This window comes from Simochromis diagramma, unplaced genomic scaffold (genome assembly GCF_900408965.1).
Source record: "Simochromis diagramma unplaced genomic scaffold, fSimDia1.1 OVJJ01000705.1, whole genome shotgun sequence".
NCBI classification, from domain to species: Eukaryota; Metazoa; Chordata; class Actinopteri; order Cichliformes; family Cichlidae; genus Simochromis; species Simochromis diagramma.
The window spans coordinates 5270670-5289224 of NW_024387448.1; the positions used below are offsets into that span (position 1 = coordinate 5270670).

Genomic DNA, 18555 nt, shown 5'->3' on the forward strand with positions numbered 1-18555 from the left:
TTGAAAATATTTACTTTTGATTTTGATGTAATCTAAATCTAATTCATTTTACAAGCTTTGGTTTCTAAATCGAAAACATAGTTGTTCATTACAAGCTGTCAAATACAATATATTTTTGTCTTTATTTGCTGTATGTTACATTTTCATTATGAGTTTAACTTAATTAGCCCCGTGTTATTCCCAACCTGTTGTTGATTTTGCATGGTTTTGTTTTAATTTGATATATATTATTTACCAGTTTACCCCGCCTACATGTTCTAAAAATGAAACGTTCATGCATGTTTTTATTATTATTATTATTATTATTATTATTATTATTATTATTATTATTATGATTGCAGTGAAATGTAAATTATACAAATAACGGAATTAACTTCCTTATATTTCTCTGTATATATTTTGTATTTTTAACCTGCTATTTTTTTCTTTAGTCAAAGGTTAATTGACGCTTAAATCACCAATAATTCCCATTGGTTTCTGTGAGCTACCAGCTACGCCTAAAGTGATTGTTTTATATACAGTAGGTTATTGTTCTAGTTCTATTTCTTTCTCTTTTTCCAATGGACAGGTAAACGTAATAGTTTTAATCTAAAAAAGTAGCTTTCAGTTTCATTCTGCACTTTTATACCTTGAGGAGCTGATTTAATTGTTATGAAAATGGAAACCTTGGGAGCAGTAAGACGGGTATTTTTTTATTTGTTTCAAACGTGGAAAACCTTAAAACATATGATTTTCCAGGTGAATTTAAAAAAAAAAGTCGTGCATTAAATTCCCCTGTAGAATGAAGCGTAAAGGCAATGATCGTGAATACTGCTGTGTATAAAGTGCCAATGGAGCCTCCATATCCTTCGTCCTATCAAACAGAACAGGGTTTTATTAGTTTACACTTTAGAAGTCCTCAATTCTCAGGTTTGAGCTCTCCTGCCCTGTCCTACCCAGGGGTCCTCCCTCCTTAGCGCCTTCCTTCCCTCCCCTCCGCCGTTCCCACCCAGGTCTACATCAGATCGCCGATCTGTGTCACGTGTTTTACTCCCGTACAAATTTTCCAGTAGGAGAGCGAATAGGCGCACACTCATAACAGCAATTATCAGCGACAGTACCTATCTCCAGATATACGCAGAGGAAGAAGAGCGCTCCAGTGATCCCGGACTCCCCTTCCCCCTCCCCCTGGAAAAAAATCATTTTACTTTTGCTTACATTTATCTTCCACCACTTGTGAGCAACTTTAACGCACTAAAACCGAGATATTTGGAGAGGCTCGGCTGAGCTCCATCGTCTGTCTACGTGGGTACAGAGGGAGAAAGTTTGCCTACTGCGCTTGTCTGCTGAAATTTTTGACTGGTAAAAGACCAGACTGCTTTATCACCCGACCGTCCTTATCTGGTGAGATAATGCACTGAGAGCCCTTGGAAAGAAACTGCGTTCCTCTTGTACACGGCGCAAAACCATTATCAACGTTTTATGTGTTTTGATTTACTATTGATAGAAAGTATATGCATCGCAGATATGGAAGGGGAGCTCGCTATCTTTTGTGGTGTTTGATTGGGTTTCCGTTTCTGATTTAATGAGCCAACTGCGGAGGCGCAGGATGTGTGGGGTTGCTGATAGTCGCCTCCGAGTGCGCAGATATCCTTGATCATTAATGTCATTCTAATCCATTCCATGTCTCAAGGTGATATAGGTGAAATATGTCTGACGCGGATTGTCGAACTTTCCTTTTGGCATGGCTCATTGATTGGGGAAAAATAGGTTTTATTTTTGCGCAATAAAGCTTAAGGCTGGGTGGGTGGATCAGTTGCCCATGAAACTTTTCCAGTGTTTTTTCAGCTATCTTCTTTCTCTGTACATTTATAACAATGCAGGATTCACATCAAGGCACAAAAGTTCCTCAGGAGAGTGTGGATGAGATTTGTGGACATCTCCGCAGTCCTGCGACTGGCTGAGGAAGCCCTCCCCGTGTTTTTCCAGTTTTCCGCCAGGAAGTAGATTTTAAAGAGAGAAAAATGTATCAAAGCCTGGCCTTTTCTTCCAATCAGTCCCATTACACGCATGACACCGGGAATTACATCCATCCCTCGGCCAGCTCTCCCGTCTACGTCCCTTCCACCAGAGTTCCTGCCATGCTGCCCACCCTGCCCTACCTGCAAACCTGCGACTCGCCCCATCAGTCTCACGGCCTCAGTGGTCATCACGGCTGGCCCCAGGCCGGCACAGACGGCTCTTCCTTCACGCCCAGCAGCCCCCATCCCTCACATGGATTCTCCTACTCGCACAGCCCGCCCGTGAGCACCAACACCGGGCGAGATGCAACCTACCAGAGCCCGCTGGTTCTCGGAAACGGAGCTCGCTCTGACCAGTACGGAGGCGCTCTGGTGCGCTCAGTCGGGGGTTCCTACTCCAACCCGTACGCCTACATGAGCCCCGAGATGGCGACATCCTCCTGGACGCCGGGACATTTCGAAAGCGGGGTGATCAGCCTGCAGGGCCGACAAGGTGGTCTGTCGGGGAGAAGATCCAGTCTGGGTAAGCACATAAATCAAGTTTCTAAAACTATTGCGAAATCCCAGTTCCCTCTGATTTACTGGAATTTTTAAAATTATTTTTTTAACGAAGTATGAAAGACTGACAGTAAATATTTTTTTTTATTCATAAAATAATTTTTCATAATTTGATCATTTTTAATCTGTTTTCAACGGGGGGGTTGATGTTTTCTGTTTTTTTATAGCCACAAGATCATATTACCTCTTGAAAACACTCGTAAGCTAAATTGTTGCATTTTCCTTCCAAATATTAAGAACATAATAACAATCACGTCAGTCTATGCTTGCTTTATGTCTTCTAATTATTGGTTGCTTAATGTCAAAATGTCAGCATCAATAAGACGAATTGAATATTCTGAACATTTTGTTCGTGAAAACGGTGTTGTTGTTGCTCCACAATCATTGTTATTGTTTTTAACATGGCAGAGGTTCTTTTTAAACCTCATTTATCGGTTGTAAAGGCCAGGCAGTTATTTATTACAGCGGCTGACAAAGAGGCCTGTAAACATAATGCTTGTGTCATGCGGTCGGTGATTGAATCAAAGTCCCCTAACAATCCCACATTAGATTTAAACAATACACATTCATCAAGAAGAGAGTGACGCTAAAAGAGGATCGATTAAAATGTTAATTTAATTCCCTGCTTTAATCACGACCTTCAATACACACGGGGAGAGAAAAGCCCAGTGAAAAGGGCCACTGCCGTGACAATAAGAGCGGTTATCACCTTGATCAGACAGTTGAAACGTCTCTAAGTGTAGCCGTCAGCATTTATTTGGAGGTCACGTGTTGGATCGGGGAGACAGGAGTGTTTGAAGTTCATGATTTAGAAGAGTTTGATGGTTTGACACCACTTAAAAATGTTAACAGATAAATGAAAACCAATTTAACTCTTTAGTGTATTGTTGGTTTAATTAAAGAGTCCATTATTATGGAAAGGCTCAACAGTGAGTTCAAATGGGTTTATCTTTTCATTAGGTAAACATGATAATTGAACATATATGTTCATACAAGAATCTCTTGCAGTATTCTTAGTGGTAAAGTATTAATATCCTCATAAACTAATGGGGGATCTCTGGCCCACATTTGTTAGTGGGCCCTTTTTTTAGGTCCCAGGTTTGACATGGATATTTTACATATCAGGCATTTAAATTTGTGCACAAAGGAAAACAAAACTAGTCGTTCTTTATGGCCTTAAATACTTGGGCAGAGTTTATGGTCAGAACAGTCTTGTTAGTTAAAATGTGTTAACAATAAAGTTTCCATCGCCCCTATAAAGAAATAAAAAAAAAACATTTATTGGTGCAGTTTTGCTTCTTTCCTGCTTTCTTTTAATTTGATTGACGGGGACGAAACAAGCTTTGATGTTTTGTGATTCTGCATTCAAATATTTCAAAAACGATTAAATAATCACTGGGTAGAGCTAAAGTTTAATGATATAGCAATGAAGCGCACAGCCGATTACTTATTATAAGTGCATTAACCGAATCAACATTTGGGGACTTGAACGCATAAATTATTTTAATTTGAACAAAAAAGAAACGTTTTCAGGCAAGGGGATAAGTCTAACCATGAGGCTATTCAACTTATGGGACGTTAACTTGTTTTACAGAGTTCATTTATCTCATCATGGCTAGTTTTATCATTTTACTACTCATAGATCACTATAAACGCTGCTAACTCACTTTCTAAGCGCATGTATTTTTTATGTAACATATGTGTTTAGTTTAAGGGTTGTCATGTTCTAAAGCAATCTAGTGTTTTGTGTTTTGATCTCAAATCCAAATTTTCATGTCATTATTTCCAACCCTAAGCATTGGAGATGATGATTATCTTTAGGCTGACTGTGAAGATTAATTTGGACCGTTTACGGAAACATAAACCCATTAATTATTCTCAGTCATCTTAAATATGAATAACTAGTATTTCAGAAAATCTTTCGGTTAATATTATTCATGTAAAGTGTTTAGTAATTAAAACGCAATGACCCTTTTCAGTTTTACTCGCCCTTTATTTTGTGATGAATTCTTTTCTTCCGAAATGATGAGAAATACAATCACAAGTTCAAAGGGTGAGTCCGGGACAGCTTTGTCCCGACGGACGTGGTCTACTTCAGGTCTGGCTCGCTCTTTCTGTCTCTCTTTCTCTGGTTTATCGATGGAGGGATTAGGTATTTGAGCAATTAATGCCAGGAGTCCGTAGTGTGTCAGAGAGTGATGAATGTGGAGGTTGAGGTGATGGCGGAGGGGCTGGTGGGTGGCCGCTGAAAATGCTACCCCCCAAACAGATTCCTCTATTTGATTCATTCGCATGCGTTTGAGCGCCCTTCATCATATGGACTGGGATGGGGGGTGGGGGTTGCGTGGTGGCGGGTTACATTCCTCCCTGGCTATTCATCAGGCACTGGACCGTAGCCACGACAGCGCCACGCACGCACGCGTACGCTGTAAAAGTTCAGAAGAAGGTGTTGTAATAAGGCATGTAGTCTTTTGAATGTATTCATCTAAGGGTACCAGAGAGACCAAAACGTCGTGAAACCACGGAGATAAGAAGTGTTAGAGATTGTCAGAGATTGGTCACGCTGGACAAACTGGAAGTGAACACGAGTACCATGTAAATATCTAGGCCTAAATAATCTCCTAAACTCAAATGAAATAAACTGGCCAACAGCCATGAAATAATCATGTAATGTGCAGAGTTATGGTATATGTGTACATGCATTCAGTCTAATGTGCGTTTTCCCTGTCTGTGTTCAGACCTGATAGACGACATGCCCACGGAGGGCAGGGAGTGCGTCAACTGTGGCTCCGTGTCGACCCCGCTGTGGCGCAGAGACGGGACCGGGCACTACTTATGTAACGCCTGCGGCCTCTATCACAAGATGAACGGCATCAACAGGCCCCTCATCAAGCCGCAGAAACGACTGGTAAGACTCGCCGATAGATCGAAAAAACATACAACTTAAAAAAAAGTATAACTATGTAGCCTATATTACACTTGGGCGATACCGAGTCAGCCTACCTCATGATTTGCATTTTTCAAACCACTCTGCCATTCAACAGACTCCAAATTGTTTATTTATCGATTTCTTTTAGCTGAATTTATCGTCTGGTGTAATTTAAACTATAAAATCATTTCCAGTATTTCAACCAGATATAGCATTGGAAATCATCAGTAAATGTAATCCTCATTAGTATTCAAATATTCAATAATTTAAAAAATACATATACTATTACTATGCGGGGGCCTTTCCGATTTTTTTTTTCCAATGGATTGTACACACACATGGATTGTGTGTTGCACTTTAATGTTGCAAAAGGAGAGCAGAGTCAGCAAAAGAATCAAAGCAACGGTCTTGAAAATAAAAGATTATTATTCATTCTAACAAGAAATAAAAAAATATAGATTTTTTCAACTACCTTAATTTACCAGCAGATAATCAAAAAGCATAAAGATGCAAATTCATATTTAATCTCTGACACACTTATACACAGCAAAATCTCCAGTGTTAAATTAACACTGGAGAGTGTCTATATGGGTCCACACCTCTGAGTGTTAAATACAACACTGTTGAGTGTTAAATTAACACTTTTGACAGTGTTATATGTTTAAAAGTAACCTAGTCAGTTTTGAAGATTAACAAAGACTAACACTGAGCAGTGCTGATTTTCTAACACTGGAAAATAACTCAAAATGTTAGAAATATTCCAGTGTTAGAAAATCAGCACTGCTCAGTGTTAGTCTTTGTTAATCTTCAAAACTGACTAGGTTACTTTTAAACATATAACACTGTCAAAAGTGTTAATTTAACACTCAACAGTGTTGTATTTAACACTCAGAGGTGTGGACCCATATAGACACTCTCCAGTGTTAATTTAACACTGGAGATTTTGCTATGTATTTTTACCACAAAGTTAAACAACTATACATTTTTTCTAGTACTGTAAGCTGTTGTGTTCCATTTTTTTTCTCCAGAGGCTCATTTCTAGACATCTTTTTGAAATTATTTTGTCCTTAAAATCTTCTAACAGGCATAACATCTCCTCCATCAAACTGGGGTAACTGCATGCAACAATTATCATTTAAGTGCTTGGAACCATATTTGACTGTAATATAATGAGAATAAACACTCTGTTGTGAAACTTTCTCTCATGGCTTACTCATCAAATGGAAATTACATTGCACATTATTGCTTTTATAGCTTTTGACAAGCTAGTTACAAACTGAACCTGCAGTTATGTTAAGACTGTTTTTCTTCAGTCTACAGTTTAAAACCAAACATGTTCTATTTATACTGATATAAATACAGCAAATCATCACTCTGGGGGAAGCTGGGATAAAGAAAAAGAAAATTTTTGCTTTAAAATTGTTCAGTTTGTTTTTGTAATCTGATATTATATTTTTTTAAAAAACAGTTATTCCAGTGACACTTCATTAATAAAAATGAAAGTATCTTAATGCACAATTATGAAAAGAAATCCAAAATAAGCAAAGACTTGATAACAATGAGGAGAAAACAGGGGACGACTGAAGCAGCTAAGCAGGGATTCAGATAACACCCATGCTTTCCTTAAATGGCCAAGTTATATTGTTATTAGTGTATAAAGTTAAATGTTGAAATGAATTACTGGTAATCAGCAAGATAAGCAAAAATGCATCACTGTCAAAGTATTAAATCTCCAATAAGACACTTATTAAACACTTTATTTTTATCATGTGACTTAGGTCTTTATGCCCAGATTCTTTGGTAGATCTAATATATCTTGTTTCTTGTTTTAACCTCCTAAAACCCGAACTCTTCCACGGCATGCATTTTTAATTTCTCTTTGATATTTGGTCACATTGGGGCCTGATGAAAGTAAAAACAAAGAATTACCAGATTTTTTTAACCTTATTTTTGTTTTTAAGAAAAATGAGAGCCACATATGAGGATATTTGTTTAAAATTTTGATAGAACAGTAGCAGTATAATGTTCTCGTAAGTGGATATCAGGCCCATGTAGACCAAAACTGAGTATTTTGGTCTAAATAACCCAAAATGTGATGTCCACATATGTGGACGCCAGGTCCTGGGAGGTTAAAGGAGATATTGATTAGTAATAATTCAGAAAATGTGAACGGCAATGTTAGTGCATGGAGGCTTCAAGGGCTCTGTATTTCCCAGGAACTTCCAGCTCCAGAGCAACTGTGACTGTCAGCTACTCAACAAACTATTTCCACAACAAGGCTTTTTTTTACTGTTTTTTATTTGTCCTGTGCTGACCTTGCCCTTGATTCGAGCTGTTTTTAGACAAGTTTCTGCTTAGCAACGGGATTTTCTGCTGCTGCTTTTGTTTCGCCCCAAACCAAACAGATATTCACACTTGAAAGAATTATTTATGTTGCCTTTACATGTTGCCCAGCTAATGAGTTATTATTTTCTCTTTTACATGGGCCTGGGGGCATTCATCATTGTTATACCAAACATACCAGCATCCTGCAATTCATTGGAAAAGTTGAGGGAACAGCTTAACGCCAATTTCTCAAACCTTACTTCAAGATGTGATCTGTGATTTCAGACAGTTGATAATTTACATTTCAAATATGTCCTCCTGCAGCAGACCACATCACGCCGGGCCGGCTTGTGCTGCACTAACTGCCATACCAGCACCACCACACTGTGGAGACGCAACGCTGAGGGAGAACCTGTCTGTAATGCCTGTGGCCTCTACATGAAGCTACATGGGGTAGGCCATGCTAAAAGGCTCTTTCAGCAAGCTTCTTGCTCCAGCAGGGAGCAGCTCATTATTTGCACAGCGTAAAACCTCTCCAAGGGCACTGTGGTCACTGTTATCAGAGTGTGGGAGGAGAGGTTGTGTGGGTTGTCATGACACTGTAGCCTCTGTTGTATTAGGGCCTGGGAGGTAGACTTAACTTATTTGTGTTGCTGTATTCCTTCCAGGTGCCCAGACCTCTCGCAATGAAGAAAGAGAGCATTCAGACAAGGAAGCGGAAACCCAAGATGCCCAAGAATAAAACATCCACAGGTAGGTCAAACAGACACTAAAATATGTAGGATGTTGTGTAGAAGAAAAAGCTGGTTAATGAAAGCAGTGTCAGTCATGTGAGTAGCTACTAACAAGAAATGAAATAAGCAAGAAAAACAAAAAGATTATGCCAGAATTGTTTGAGAATCTGCCTTCTCTAACCCTTTCTGGGTTAAAAGTTTTTCAGAATCTGCAAACCATTCTGAAAAGCATCTCTGTGTACTAACATAATAATAGCTCAAATTATCATCCTGCTGATTCTCCAGGATCTATCACCTCTGACACCGGCTCCCCAACCTCCCTGTCAGTCTCAGAGCACGCTTCCACTATTAAGAGTGAACCCAACATGGCCCCGTCACCCTATGCTGGACAGACTGTCACATCTGCCACTCAGGTAAAAGGTTTTCCATGCAAATTCTATGTTTGACTGTGTAGAAACTAAATTGAGCAGCAATTATTTAAACAACTGCTCAACAGATTTTAGTTTTGGCTATTCTTTTGTGTTTTTTTAATGCATCTATTTTTTCTTTTTAAACTCTCCTTGCATATGGCTAGTAAGTGGCACATGAAATTTGCTGAAGCATCTGTGAAAAATATCTGTCTAGATGTCTCTCCCATATCCCTCTGCCAATGGCTTGTCAATATTTGGAATTTCTCAAGCTGTTAAAGGTCCTTCAGAAATGTCTGACCTTTATGAAAATGCTCTTTTCAGCTTGATTCTAACATGCTAAAACCACATCAATAAGAGCAATGGTGCAAAAGTGATTGTAGGAAGTAACCATGTTTAAGACGTTAAGCTCTGTCATACTCACAAAAAGAGATGTGAAAGAAGAGGTGACTAAAAATTCCAGGTCGTGAGCGTATAAATGTTTTAAGTCTGAAGGATTTTGCTTGCTCTTCTACTCCCAAACCTTCACAGGTTTCTTTTTGCAGTTTAATCCACTGGATCCAAATTAACTTGTCAATGAAGGGGATATAGAGCCTAATGTGCTATAATCACATGCATTCATCGACATGACTCCATTCATTCAGTTACTTTAAGGAAATGTTCTGCCTAGATTGCTTAAAGCAGAGGTTCCCAAAGTGTGGGGCCCGCCATTGCAGGAGGGGCGCGTATGTAAAGAAAAAAAAAAGAACGCTTGGACACTGCTAGCATAATGGACAGGTTTTTGACGGGCTTCCACACAAACGCAAAGCAGGAGATGAAGCATCGCCTAAAATGTTTCCAAACCAACTTCCTTCCAAGCCAAAGACTAGAAAATATGGTGAAGCATATCTTCCCATTGGCTTCACCTGCACAAGTGCCAAGGTTGGTCTCTGCGACAGAATTACTTCCGCCTGCGCGGGGAGCACGCTTCTTGTAATGACTAACTACTCCTGACATTTTGGAGATGTTAGCTCTTTATACAGTAAAGTTACAGTGGGATACAAATAATATCAGGCTGATCCTGCCACAGTTTGTTCCCCCTGTCTAAATCAGGACAAACAGTATCCCACAGCTGTTTATGTTTTTAAACCCATTTTGCACAGAGAGGCATTTTTTTGAAAAATGTATTGATAGCAATGTTGAACATTATTACACAGGAAAAAAACAACTACATGTAAAATAATCACACCATGACGCCCCTGCCTTTCTAAATGGAGGGACAGTAACTGCGTGTGTATATGTAAGCGTGTAAAAACTGCAGATAGATTAACAGTATTTTGTCTCTATCTGCCATTGTAGAAATTCATTTCATGTAAACAATAACGTGGTGCACAGCATGACGTGAAAAAAGGCACATACCTTTGACGTTGCGTGACGAACTCTGTATTCCTCGTCCACACGTAAACGCAAATACGGAGTTTAAAAAAAATTGCATTTTTCGGTGATTTGAAAAGCTGTTTACGTGTGGACGAAAGGCCCAAATGCATAGAAAAAACAGCATTTTCAAAAATACCCGTGTAGGAGTGGATGTAGTGTAAAAGAGTTAGTAGGCTAATTTATTTCATTGCTACCTGTAATTTATTGCAGTTTACTTTTATTCATGTAATTGTTTACTAAATGTTTGAGGTGTGAAATAACCCGCAATGGAGTTTGAAAACAAAATATGGGTGTGTGTGGCTGGAGGATGTGTTTGTGCTGGGGGGGCAGGTGGGTGGGATTAGGTGTTGTGAGGTCGCGAAGATTTTTCTTGTAAAACAAAGGGGGGCCTAACGAAAAAAGTTTGGGAACCACTGGCTTAAAGAAACATTAAATTAATACATTAGATTTCAATCAATAAATTTAAAGGGGTGGAAAGAGCATGTGTGCAATTGACTAACATCGTTACTTCCGGGGATACTAGCACTACCCAGTCCAATCAGTCAGCTAGTCAGTTACATCCATAGAATTTACTAGTATTTTTCTTTAATAAAATAATATTATGTTGATTATGGTGGTTTGTTTAGTAGTAATTTAAACATGTAAGGTTTATTATATATTCCACATTCATTTTATATGAAGTATAATAAATGAATCCTTTTTGTTTTGATGAATATCGCTTACAACTCATAAAAAGAGTGACATGCCGAAGAACTGATGGTGTTTAAAGTGCAGTGTGAAGTTTTCAGTCTTTCTTGATTTGTTGGTTGATGTTGGTGGTTGTTAGTTGAAATTGGACACAGCCACAATATTTTAGACACTTGCTTTAGAACATGTCCCATCTGCAGACACTGTAGAAGCTTTATTCAAACTTTCTTTTCCACAAGGAATTAGCACCTGCCCACTTTGCCAAAACTATTTCCCAATGGTTTGTTTGTCTATGCTCGATTGGCCCACCAACTCCCCTGACCTTAACCACAAATCACTGGTATTGTCAAGAGGAAGATGAATACCAAAAGTAAAATTCAAAAGTAAAGATGGCTGCTCCCAAGGCAGTCTGGGCTTAATTAATATCCAAGCAATTCCACAAGTTGATTGCCTCTTTTCCACATTGCTCTGATAGGAAGCATAGGAAAGGAGCCTCAACCAACCACTGGGTACATAAATGAACATATGTTACAGAGGTTGAATAGTTCTGTAATTTTTGGTGTAAATCCTTTTTTGATTGATCTTCTGAAATATTCTGGTAATTTGAGATACTGTGTTTCTGATTTTTGAATAGCTTTAATCATCAAAATTCAAAACAAAAGGCTGAAATATATAAATATATGAAACTTTGCCTTTTTTAATGAAGTTCTAAATACAGGAACTTTGACAATGTTGACATTTTTTGACATGCAGTAGCATATAAAGATAGGTGAAATTTCTGGGTATGAAAAGTGAACACAATGCCTTCAACCTACAATCATTCCAATGGTCAGCAGAGAGCGACTTCTCTGGATGCAAATACACATCTGGTTGTATAGAAATCTATGGGAAAACTGACTGCCCTTATTAGACCTCACCAAACACTTTGTTGATAGGTTTGTGGGTGAAATGACTAGTTTCCGGTAATTTTGAGCAAAATATGATGCTCATTTTGTAAAAAACAAAAAAAAGGTTTAGTAATTTTTTGAATGTCTTTTATTCCTGTAGACTGCTTCTCAGTTGGACAGCACAACCTCAGGACACGTGGACATTAAATATGAGGATTTTCCATTTACTCCGACCTCCTTGGCTCCACAGAATTCCTGGTGTGCGCTGTCTCAAGCATGAACAAGCTCTGCCACAAGGGCAATACTGACTCGACTTGATTGATCAGTAAGGTTATCCCACCATTCTGAAACTTCTCCTTAACAACTCTGAAGCTGTGGAGGGCCAACATAGTGGGTCATAACCAGACAGTTATGACCCACTGTTATTAAAAGGGACTGTACAATTTCATTCTAAGGACATCCAATGTATTTTCTATATTATATATTGTAACACACTGGCTATGTAATGGAAGCATAAACGGCTCTCCTGGACTGCATTTTTGAAGGATGCATGTGAGCTTTCCAAAGACTCTGGACTGGCCCTGGCTTTTCTAAACTCATATCTAGCAACTTCATTTCCTCAGAGGGACAACAACTACTACCTATTGCTAAAAGATATTGCTGTTTTTGGCAATAATCTACACAGCAAACCAATGCAAGGATGATTGAGTTTGATTTTATGAGCTTTAACTCCTTTAGCCCCCTTTTTTATGACTTCCATCCAACTTCGTGTGGGTCATTCGTTGCTTCAGTCTGAAATTGTCCGAGGGGAAAGCAAAGTTTGTTGTTAATGGTTATGCACAAAACAACTTGGTTAGTTTTGGTCAATATCATATTTTTTATTGCTTAAAAAATGCTCCAGACTTTGTTTCTCGGGTGCCAAGTTCCACCTCTTCTATAGGTAAGAAACACCTGGCACATTTTATATGCAGTTATTCATATAGTTATTAATGCTACTAAAGTTTAAAACCTAAGGGTCATAGCAACTTGCAAAGACTACTCATAACAGTTTCATTCATGTTCCTTACTGTCACTAATGTGATACAATGTCATGGCTTTCTATGAGGTTTTCAAGAACATGTTTTCATGTTGTTGTCACTGCAAGAAAGAAATCCAGAAAATGCCTTTATGGCTGTTGAACATGTCTCATTCCCTTGTAGATAATTAACTTTTATAGGCACATTATTTGTGTTGAGATAAGGACTGTTAAAAGTCATTGTAGACACTAAAACCAGCCAGTTATGACCCACTGTTCTCCATGTAGAATGGCTTTTGTGCTCTATGTGTCTAACTGGTGATGCTTAGATTATGGTAGATTTATTTTTACAAGAAACAGAAGAGATAAAATGCATCCTGCAAGAGTTATTTGAAAACCAGGAGCAGTCATTTTAATTCTGACATGATGACATATCAGAATTTTTACCATTTTACTGCTCTAAAATTTGATCTTAATGAAAGTGCAATTATTTTTTTTCTTCAAAAATCGAAGACAAAACAAAGTGTGAAATTGTTGTAAACATTATTATCTAAATTTATTATCTGTGTTTTGTTAATATGTAAGGAACTGTTATTTTGTTAGGAGTTGTTTTGGGTCTTTTTTCTTCAGTGCTCTTTGAATCTGTTAAATTTAATAAAACTGATTCAAATTTTAAAAATCTGATGAATGAAATGATTTTTGAATGAATATTTATTGTACAAGCGAACTGCCTGCTCAGCATCACTCCAGTTTTATTCATGTAGGTGAATATTCTGAAAATGTTTTCAACACTTTTAATTATCAATCATATTGGCGAAACTGTTCACCAACTAAAACATTTAATTAAAATAACTGAACCTACTGTATTTTAGCTACTTAATGAAAGTGTTACTACTTACAGATATATTATTTTTAGTCGCAGTTCAGCCTGTTAGCCATTACTTTTATTTCTTACCATTATTATTTCCAGCTATTTCAACAGTCAATCTCAATACTTGTAGATATTTTTACTTTTTTGTAAACATCAATTTTTGGGTCAGTATTTCAGGCTGTGGTCCATATTAATAAAGTAATGTTTGTAAAGTAAGTGTTAGTAAAACTGAAGCAGAAATTGGGAAGTTTAAGCTGTTTTAATCTGATTTGACTTTATTTTTTTCATTTTATTGTTACAATGACCATCAAAAGAAAAGTTATTTTGAAACATTTTGCCCATTAACCATCCACTGAACTGCCAAGAGGTATTTTATGGCCAGGGATTTTATACCACATTGCAAGATTTACTTTTAGCAAAGAGCACTTCACACTTTAGGTATACATGTCAATTTTTTTACTGCCTTGCAATACTTGTTGTAGGCAGTTGTGTGTATTTGTGCAGGTATTAGTCTACAGTGGGCCTATGCAGACACAAACATGCTCCTATGCAGTCCTCTAAAAACCCAACATCGTGAAACTGTGTGTAAGCTGATTGGCTGAAAGTAGACTGGAACAGAGACGGAAACCAACCAACAATGGAAGAAAGAAAAAAAGAAAAACAAACAAACACAAAAATACAGCATGAAAAGCACAGACAGTGGCTTCAGTGGACACCTCATTGTTTTTAACACTGTTTCCCCTCAGCTCTTCTCCAGGCCTGCCTGAAGGGCCAACGGCAACCTGAGGAACAGCATCCCAAAGACTAATTGTACCACATACTTTAGACACTGCCTCCATCTGGCAAGAGACGTTCTCTGCAGGTAAAAGAGCCTGTCCATAGCTCCCTACTGTCTGCCAACGCAGTGCCAACAGAGAACCATATTCAACACATAAGCTGGATCACCAGTGCAGTGAATTGCTCATTATAAAAGGTGTCAGAAAACTGAGAGTTGGTTTACAGCTATATTGCTTTGATTATTTCTTATGATCTTTATAAATGCACACACAAATGTGGATTGCTCTAGTTTTAATAATCCATAACTTTATTTATTTCTGCCAGCTCATGTGAACTTCATTCATACGGACTTGCAACAGAAAGTCAGGTTAATGTTTATTTTAAATTTTTCCCATACTGGGATCACAACAGTCTTTCTTCCAAAGGGCAAAGGTGATAATTGTTAACCATATCATATGTTTTATGATTACTTTTTATTTATTTTTTTATTTAACTTTTTCAATTCAATTTTTTTTTACATTTCGTGCCCCATGCTAACTTCTAAATACATGGACTTTAAAACTATCAGGTAACTTTCTCTTGATTCAGATCCCTGGTCCACTGTCATTGTGCATTTCTAATAATACTGCTTGCCTTGGTGATTAGGCTTTACTGTATACTTTCATGTATATGCTTGCATTAATACTTAATTTTGTGTATATAAGCAGGGTGTGTTCCCCTGTTAGTTGCTTAAGCCAGCACTGTCGACCAAAGGTTGCATTCCAACTCCACTTTATGATAGCTGGGTCAGAATTAGCTGCACAGTCTCGGAAATTACAGACATGTCAGCAACAAGGCTGCTGCTTTACTGCTGTCGTGGCGACATCCAGGCACCACCAGCAATGCCCAGCTTTATGACTGTTGGCCAAGATTTTGCTGTCTTATCTGTTGCCGGGAGAGGCCTGTTACAGTGTGATGCGAAGATGCAGACACATGAATTCTAAGCGTGGGAGGAAGAAGAATAAATTGGGTGCTTAAAATGAATTCCAGGAGATTTTGAGAACAGGAGGGCATTCTACCCACAGAAAGTGGCAACTTTTCTTGTTTTGAAGTGTTGTTACTTTATTCTCTTATATATAAAAATGTAATTTATTATTGTGTAATTTCACCTTAAAGGAGTGTTGAATAACATTTTAACTTCATGTTGTCCAAATACATTCTGAAACTGTAAACTAATTGATTTCTAGAGTTAGTTTAGCACAGTCGAGCTTCTGTACTAAAAGAGGATATTAATAGGTTTAAGAATTTTTATAGATTTTTTTTTAAAAATCTAGGTGCTCTTTTAACATCAGATGAACAGAACTGGATAGCAAATAAATATGAGTTGTGCAAAATGACCAATTTGTTAAACTGAGTCTTTTTGCATCTCAGTCAAAGTTGGTGTATAATTTAATGCATTAGAGTATAAAGTCACAATGGTCTGTTGTTTGATGAAAGTACCAGCACAGGAATATTACCTCAAGCCTCACATTTAAAGCTTCAGATATCGTGTGAACGACAGAGGGTTACTTGCCATTATTATGCTGAGTTCCTCTTGAAGTTGGAATTCATTATAATTTTCAACTGGAACCTGGGAAAGTCAAGACTGTCATGACATGGCAGTAAAACTGTAAACTCATACCCTGTACTACCACTGCTGTCTATTTACAACTCTCTAAATAATATTGTGCTTTTAAAGCACAACAGGCATTGCACTTTATTGCAAGTAATGAATGCCTCTACTTTGCTAGGGAGTAAAACAAAGGCTTTCTTATAGTACTACTAGAATGCAGTCATCAGCATTTTGTAAATTCAAGTATATTTACTCAGCCATAAGATACGCAACCCTTCTGTTCTGTTCAAGATGGTAAAATAAGTTTTGGAGCACTATAGGGTCATCTTAAATTAATATTAGGATAATATCAGAAATTATACGCTAAAGACGTAACCTTTTTTAAAAGCTGTCTAGTACAACACAGTACACTTGGTATTCCATCTTTAGGATGGATATTTGAGGGTTTATATTGAAAGACCTCATTTTTCCCGAACTGCAGCGTGAGTGAAATAGATATAATCTCAAAGTCAATACTTGGACTCCCCTCATACCCACATAATCCCAAAACAAACACACACACAGTGCTACCAGCACCACCTCCTTTCTTCCACTGACACCTAAGTACTAAAGAGACAGCTTCACCACTTAAAAACAATCCCCGTTTACACTCAATTGTCTGTGAATTGAGGGGCTTCATTACAGCAGTATCAGAGTAAAACCACAGGAGTGTGACTGGAGGATGAGGGGTAAAGATGTTTGAGGAATCCCTCATCTGTGACATCGACCTGCCACTGCAATGCCTCTTGGTTTTAGTAAGTTTTTGTTTTATTCCCTGTAAAGAGGAGTTGTAAATTATAAATGCCTGTAGAAGGAAATGTGTTTTTCAGAATATCTCACACAGTGAACAACAATGTTCCAGGGAAATATCACGTGTTTCCATCCGAATACATCAAAAAAAAAAATTTTTTAAAGCTTCTAAAAATACTTACATCTCTCAAATACTTTTCAGACTGCCATGAAGAATCTTCATGGTTGTGGTAGGTCATGTGGAAATCTTATATTTCTGAACAAATGCTCCTAAAACTAATTGTACAAGAATTACATTCAAACCATGAAATTCTCCCTGCTGCTGCCTAAATGATGAATTTTCCCCAAAAATGCAACGGCAAGTTTGATCCAGAAAATTTTGAATTTTGTGTTGTTATTTTGCAATCCAGTTTTTAGTCTTGAATAAAAATGGAGAGGCTTCTTTTATGATATCAAGAGAATTCTACTAAAGCTAGAAGCTTACTTCTAATTCTTCCTATCTTCCACACACTATTCATTTTTGTAAAGTTTCTAAATATATAGTGTTTCCTTCTGCTTTTTTTCCCCCTCAGATGTAGTCTAATTTAATGCTTTTAGGTTAAATAATCTAATGTGTTCATTTCACCTGACAGCCAGTGCTGACAAAGAAACCTTGGGTTTGATTTGAAACTGCAAGCATCAAGGCTGGGGTCATAGTGATGTCAAGGCAATGATGACTGCTCAGTTTCTGTAACAATTTTTAAGTTTCGTGTGTCAGAGCTCCCCGTAACCTGACTCATCATTCAAAACAGCGGTTTCCTTTTTAACTCTTTGGATGCTTTTAAGAGTTCTACGTTTCCTCTTCCTTCATCACCTTGGCACCGTTCTGTCTTCCTGGTCAGCTCTGTGACAGCTAAGAGTGTGTCTGTGTGTGTGTGTGTGTGTGTTGCAGCTCAGTTCCTGGACAGACATGGGGGAAATGGCCATAGACCGTTCAGTTGCTGCCTTTAACTAGCGGGATATTCTCTTCTGCACTACTTTAAGGTCCATTTGTGTTACTTGTGTGTGTGTGTGTGTGTGTGTGTATGTGTGTGTGTACGAGACAGGGAATCCGAGAATAGCACACACATTTATTGAACTAATTTCCGGCCTTTAAATCGAAATTTCTGCCAGCTGTCTTGTCAGTGGTTTGCCCAGAGGTCCTATTTTTTCTTCACTGTGACAGGACCAAAAAGCTGTACGTGTATGTGTATTTGTGTTTCACTTGAATATCTCATGTAATCTACAACTTTTCCCTTGCCAAAGCCTGACGTTCTCCTTGTGGGATGTGTTTTTTCACATAACTGTAATTACTGGCTGTGCAGCCCTTTCCACTGTTTCCTCAGTACAAAAGAGAGACAGCGTAATGGCAAGAGGCCTGTCACTCAACACAATGGTCTCAGATCTACAACAAGCAAACCACAAACTAAGTTTCACAAAGTTTTAATACAGTGTTGCTTAATACTTGCCACAAATACTTTTTGGAAACACTGGCTATAGATAATGTTTTGGTAGGACCTCTTCTTTCTCTTTTTCTTTTTTTTTAAAATG

General features: G+C 37.9%; 1 protein-coding gene across 1 annotated transcript; it reads left to right on the top strand.

The window, feature by feature from the left end:
* The first annotated feature begins 766 nt into the window (after window positions 1-766).
* On the top strand, window positions 767-13606 carry gata5 (GATA binding protein 5). Its single transcript, XM_040013932.1, has 7 exons — window positions 767-1383; window positions 1863-2523; window positions 5297-5466; window positions 8137-8265; window positions 8481-8565; window positions 8832-8959; window positions 12104-13606. Exons 2-7 carry the CDS (start codon window positions 2004-2006, stop codon window positions 12221-12223), a joined length of 1152 nt encoding a protein of 383 aa, XP_039869866.1. The 5' UTR covers window positions 767-1383; window positions 1863-2003; the 3' UTR covers window positions 12224-13606.
* Window positions 13607-18555: the final 4949 nt, after the last annotated feature.

What these genes read in the sequence shown, in the direction of transcription:
- gata5 (XM_040013932.1), top strand. Translation starts at nt 2,004, where the DNA reads ATGTATCAAAGCCTGGCCTTTTCTTCCAATCAGTCCCATTACACGCAT. An exon ending in TCAAGCCGCAGAAACGACTG is followed by an intron (nt 5,467 to 8,136) that starts GTAAGACTCGCC and finishes GTCCTCCTGCAG; the next exon opens with CAGACCACATCACGCCGGGC. An exon ending in CAAGAATAAAACATCCACAG is followed by an intron (nt 8,566 to 8,831) that starts GTAGGTCAAACA and finishes CTGATTCTCCAG; the next exon opens with GATCTATCACCTCTGACACC.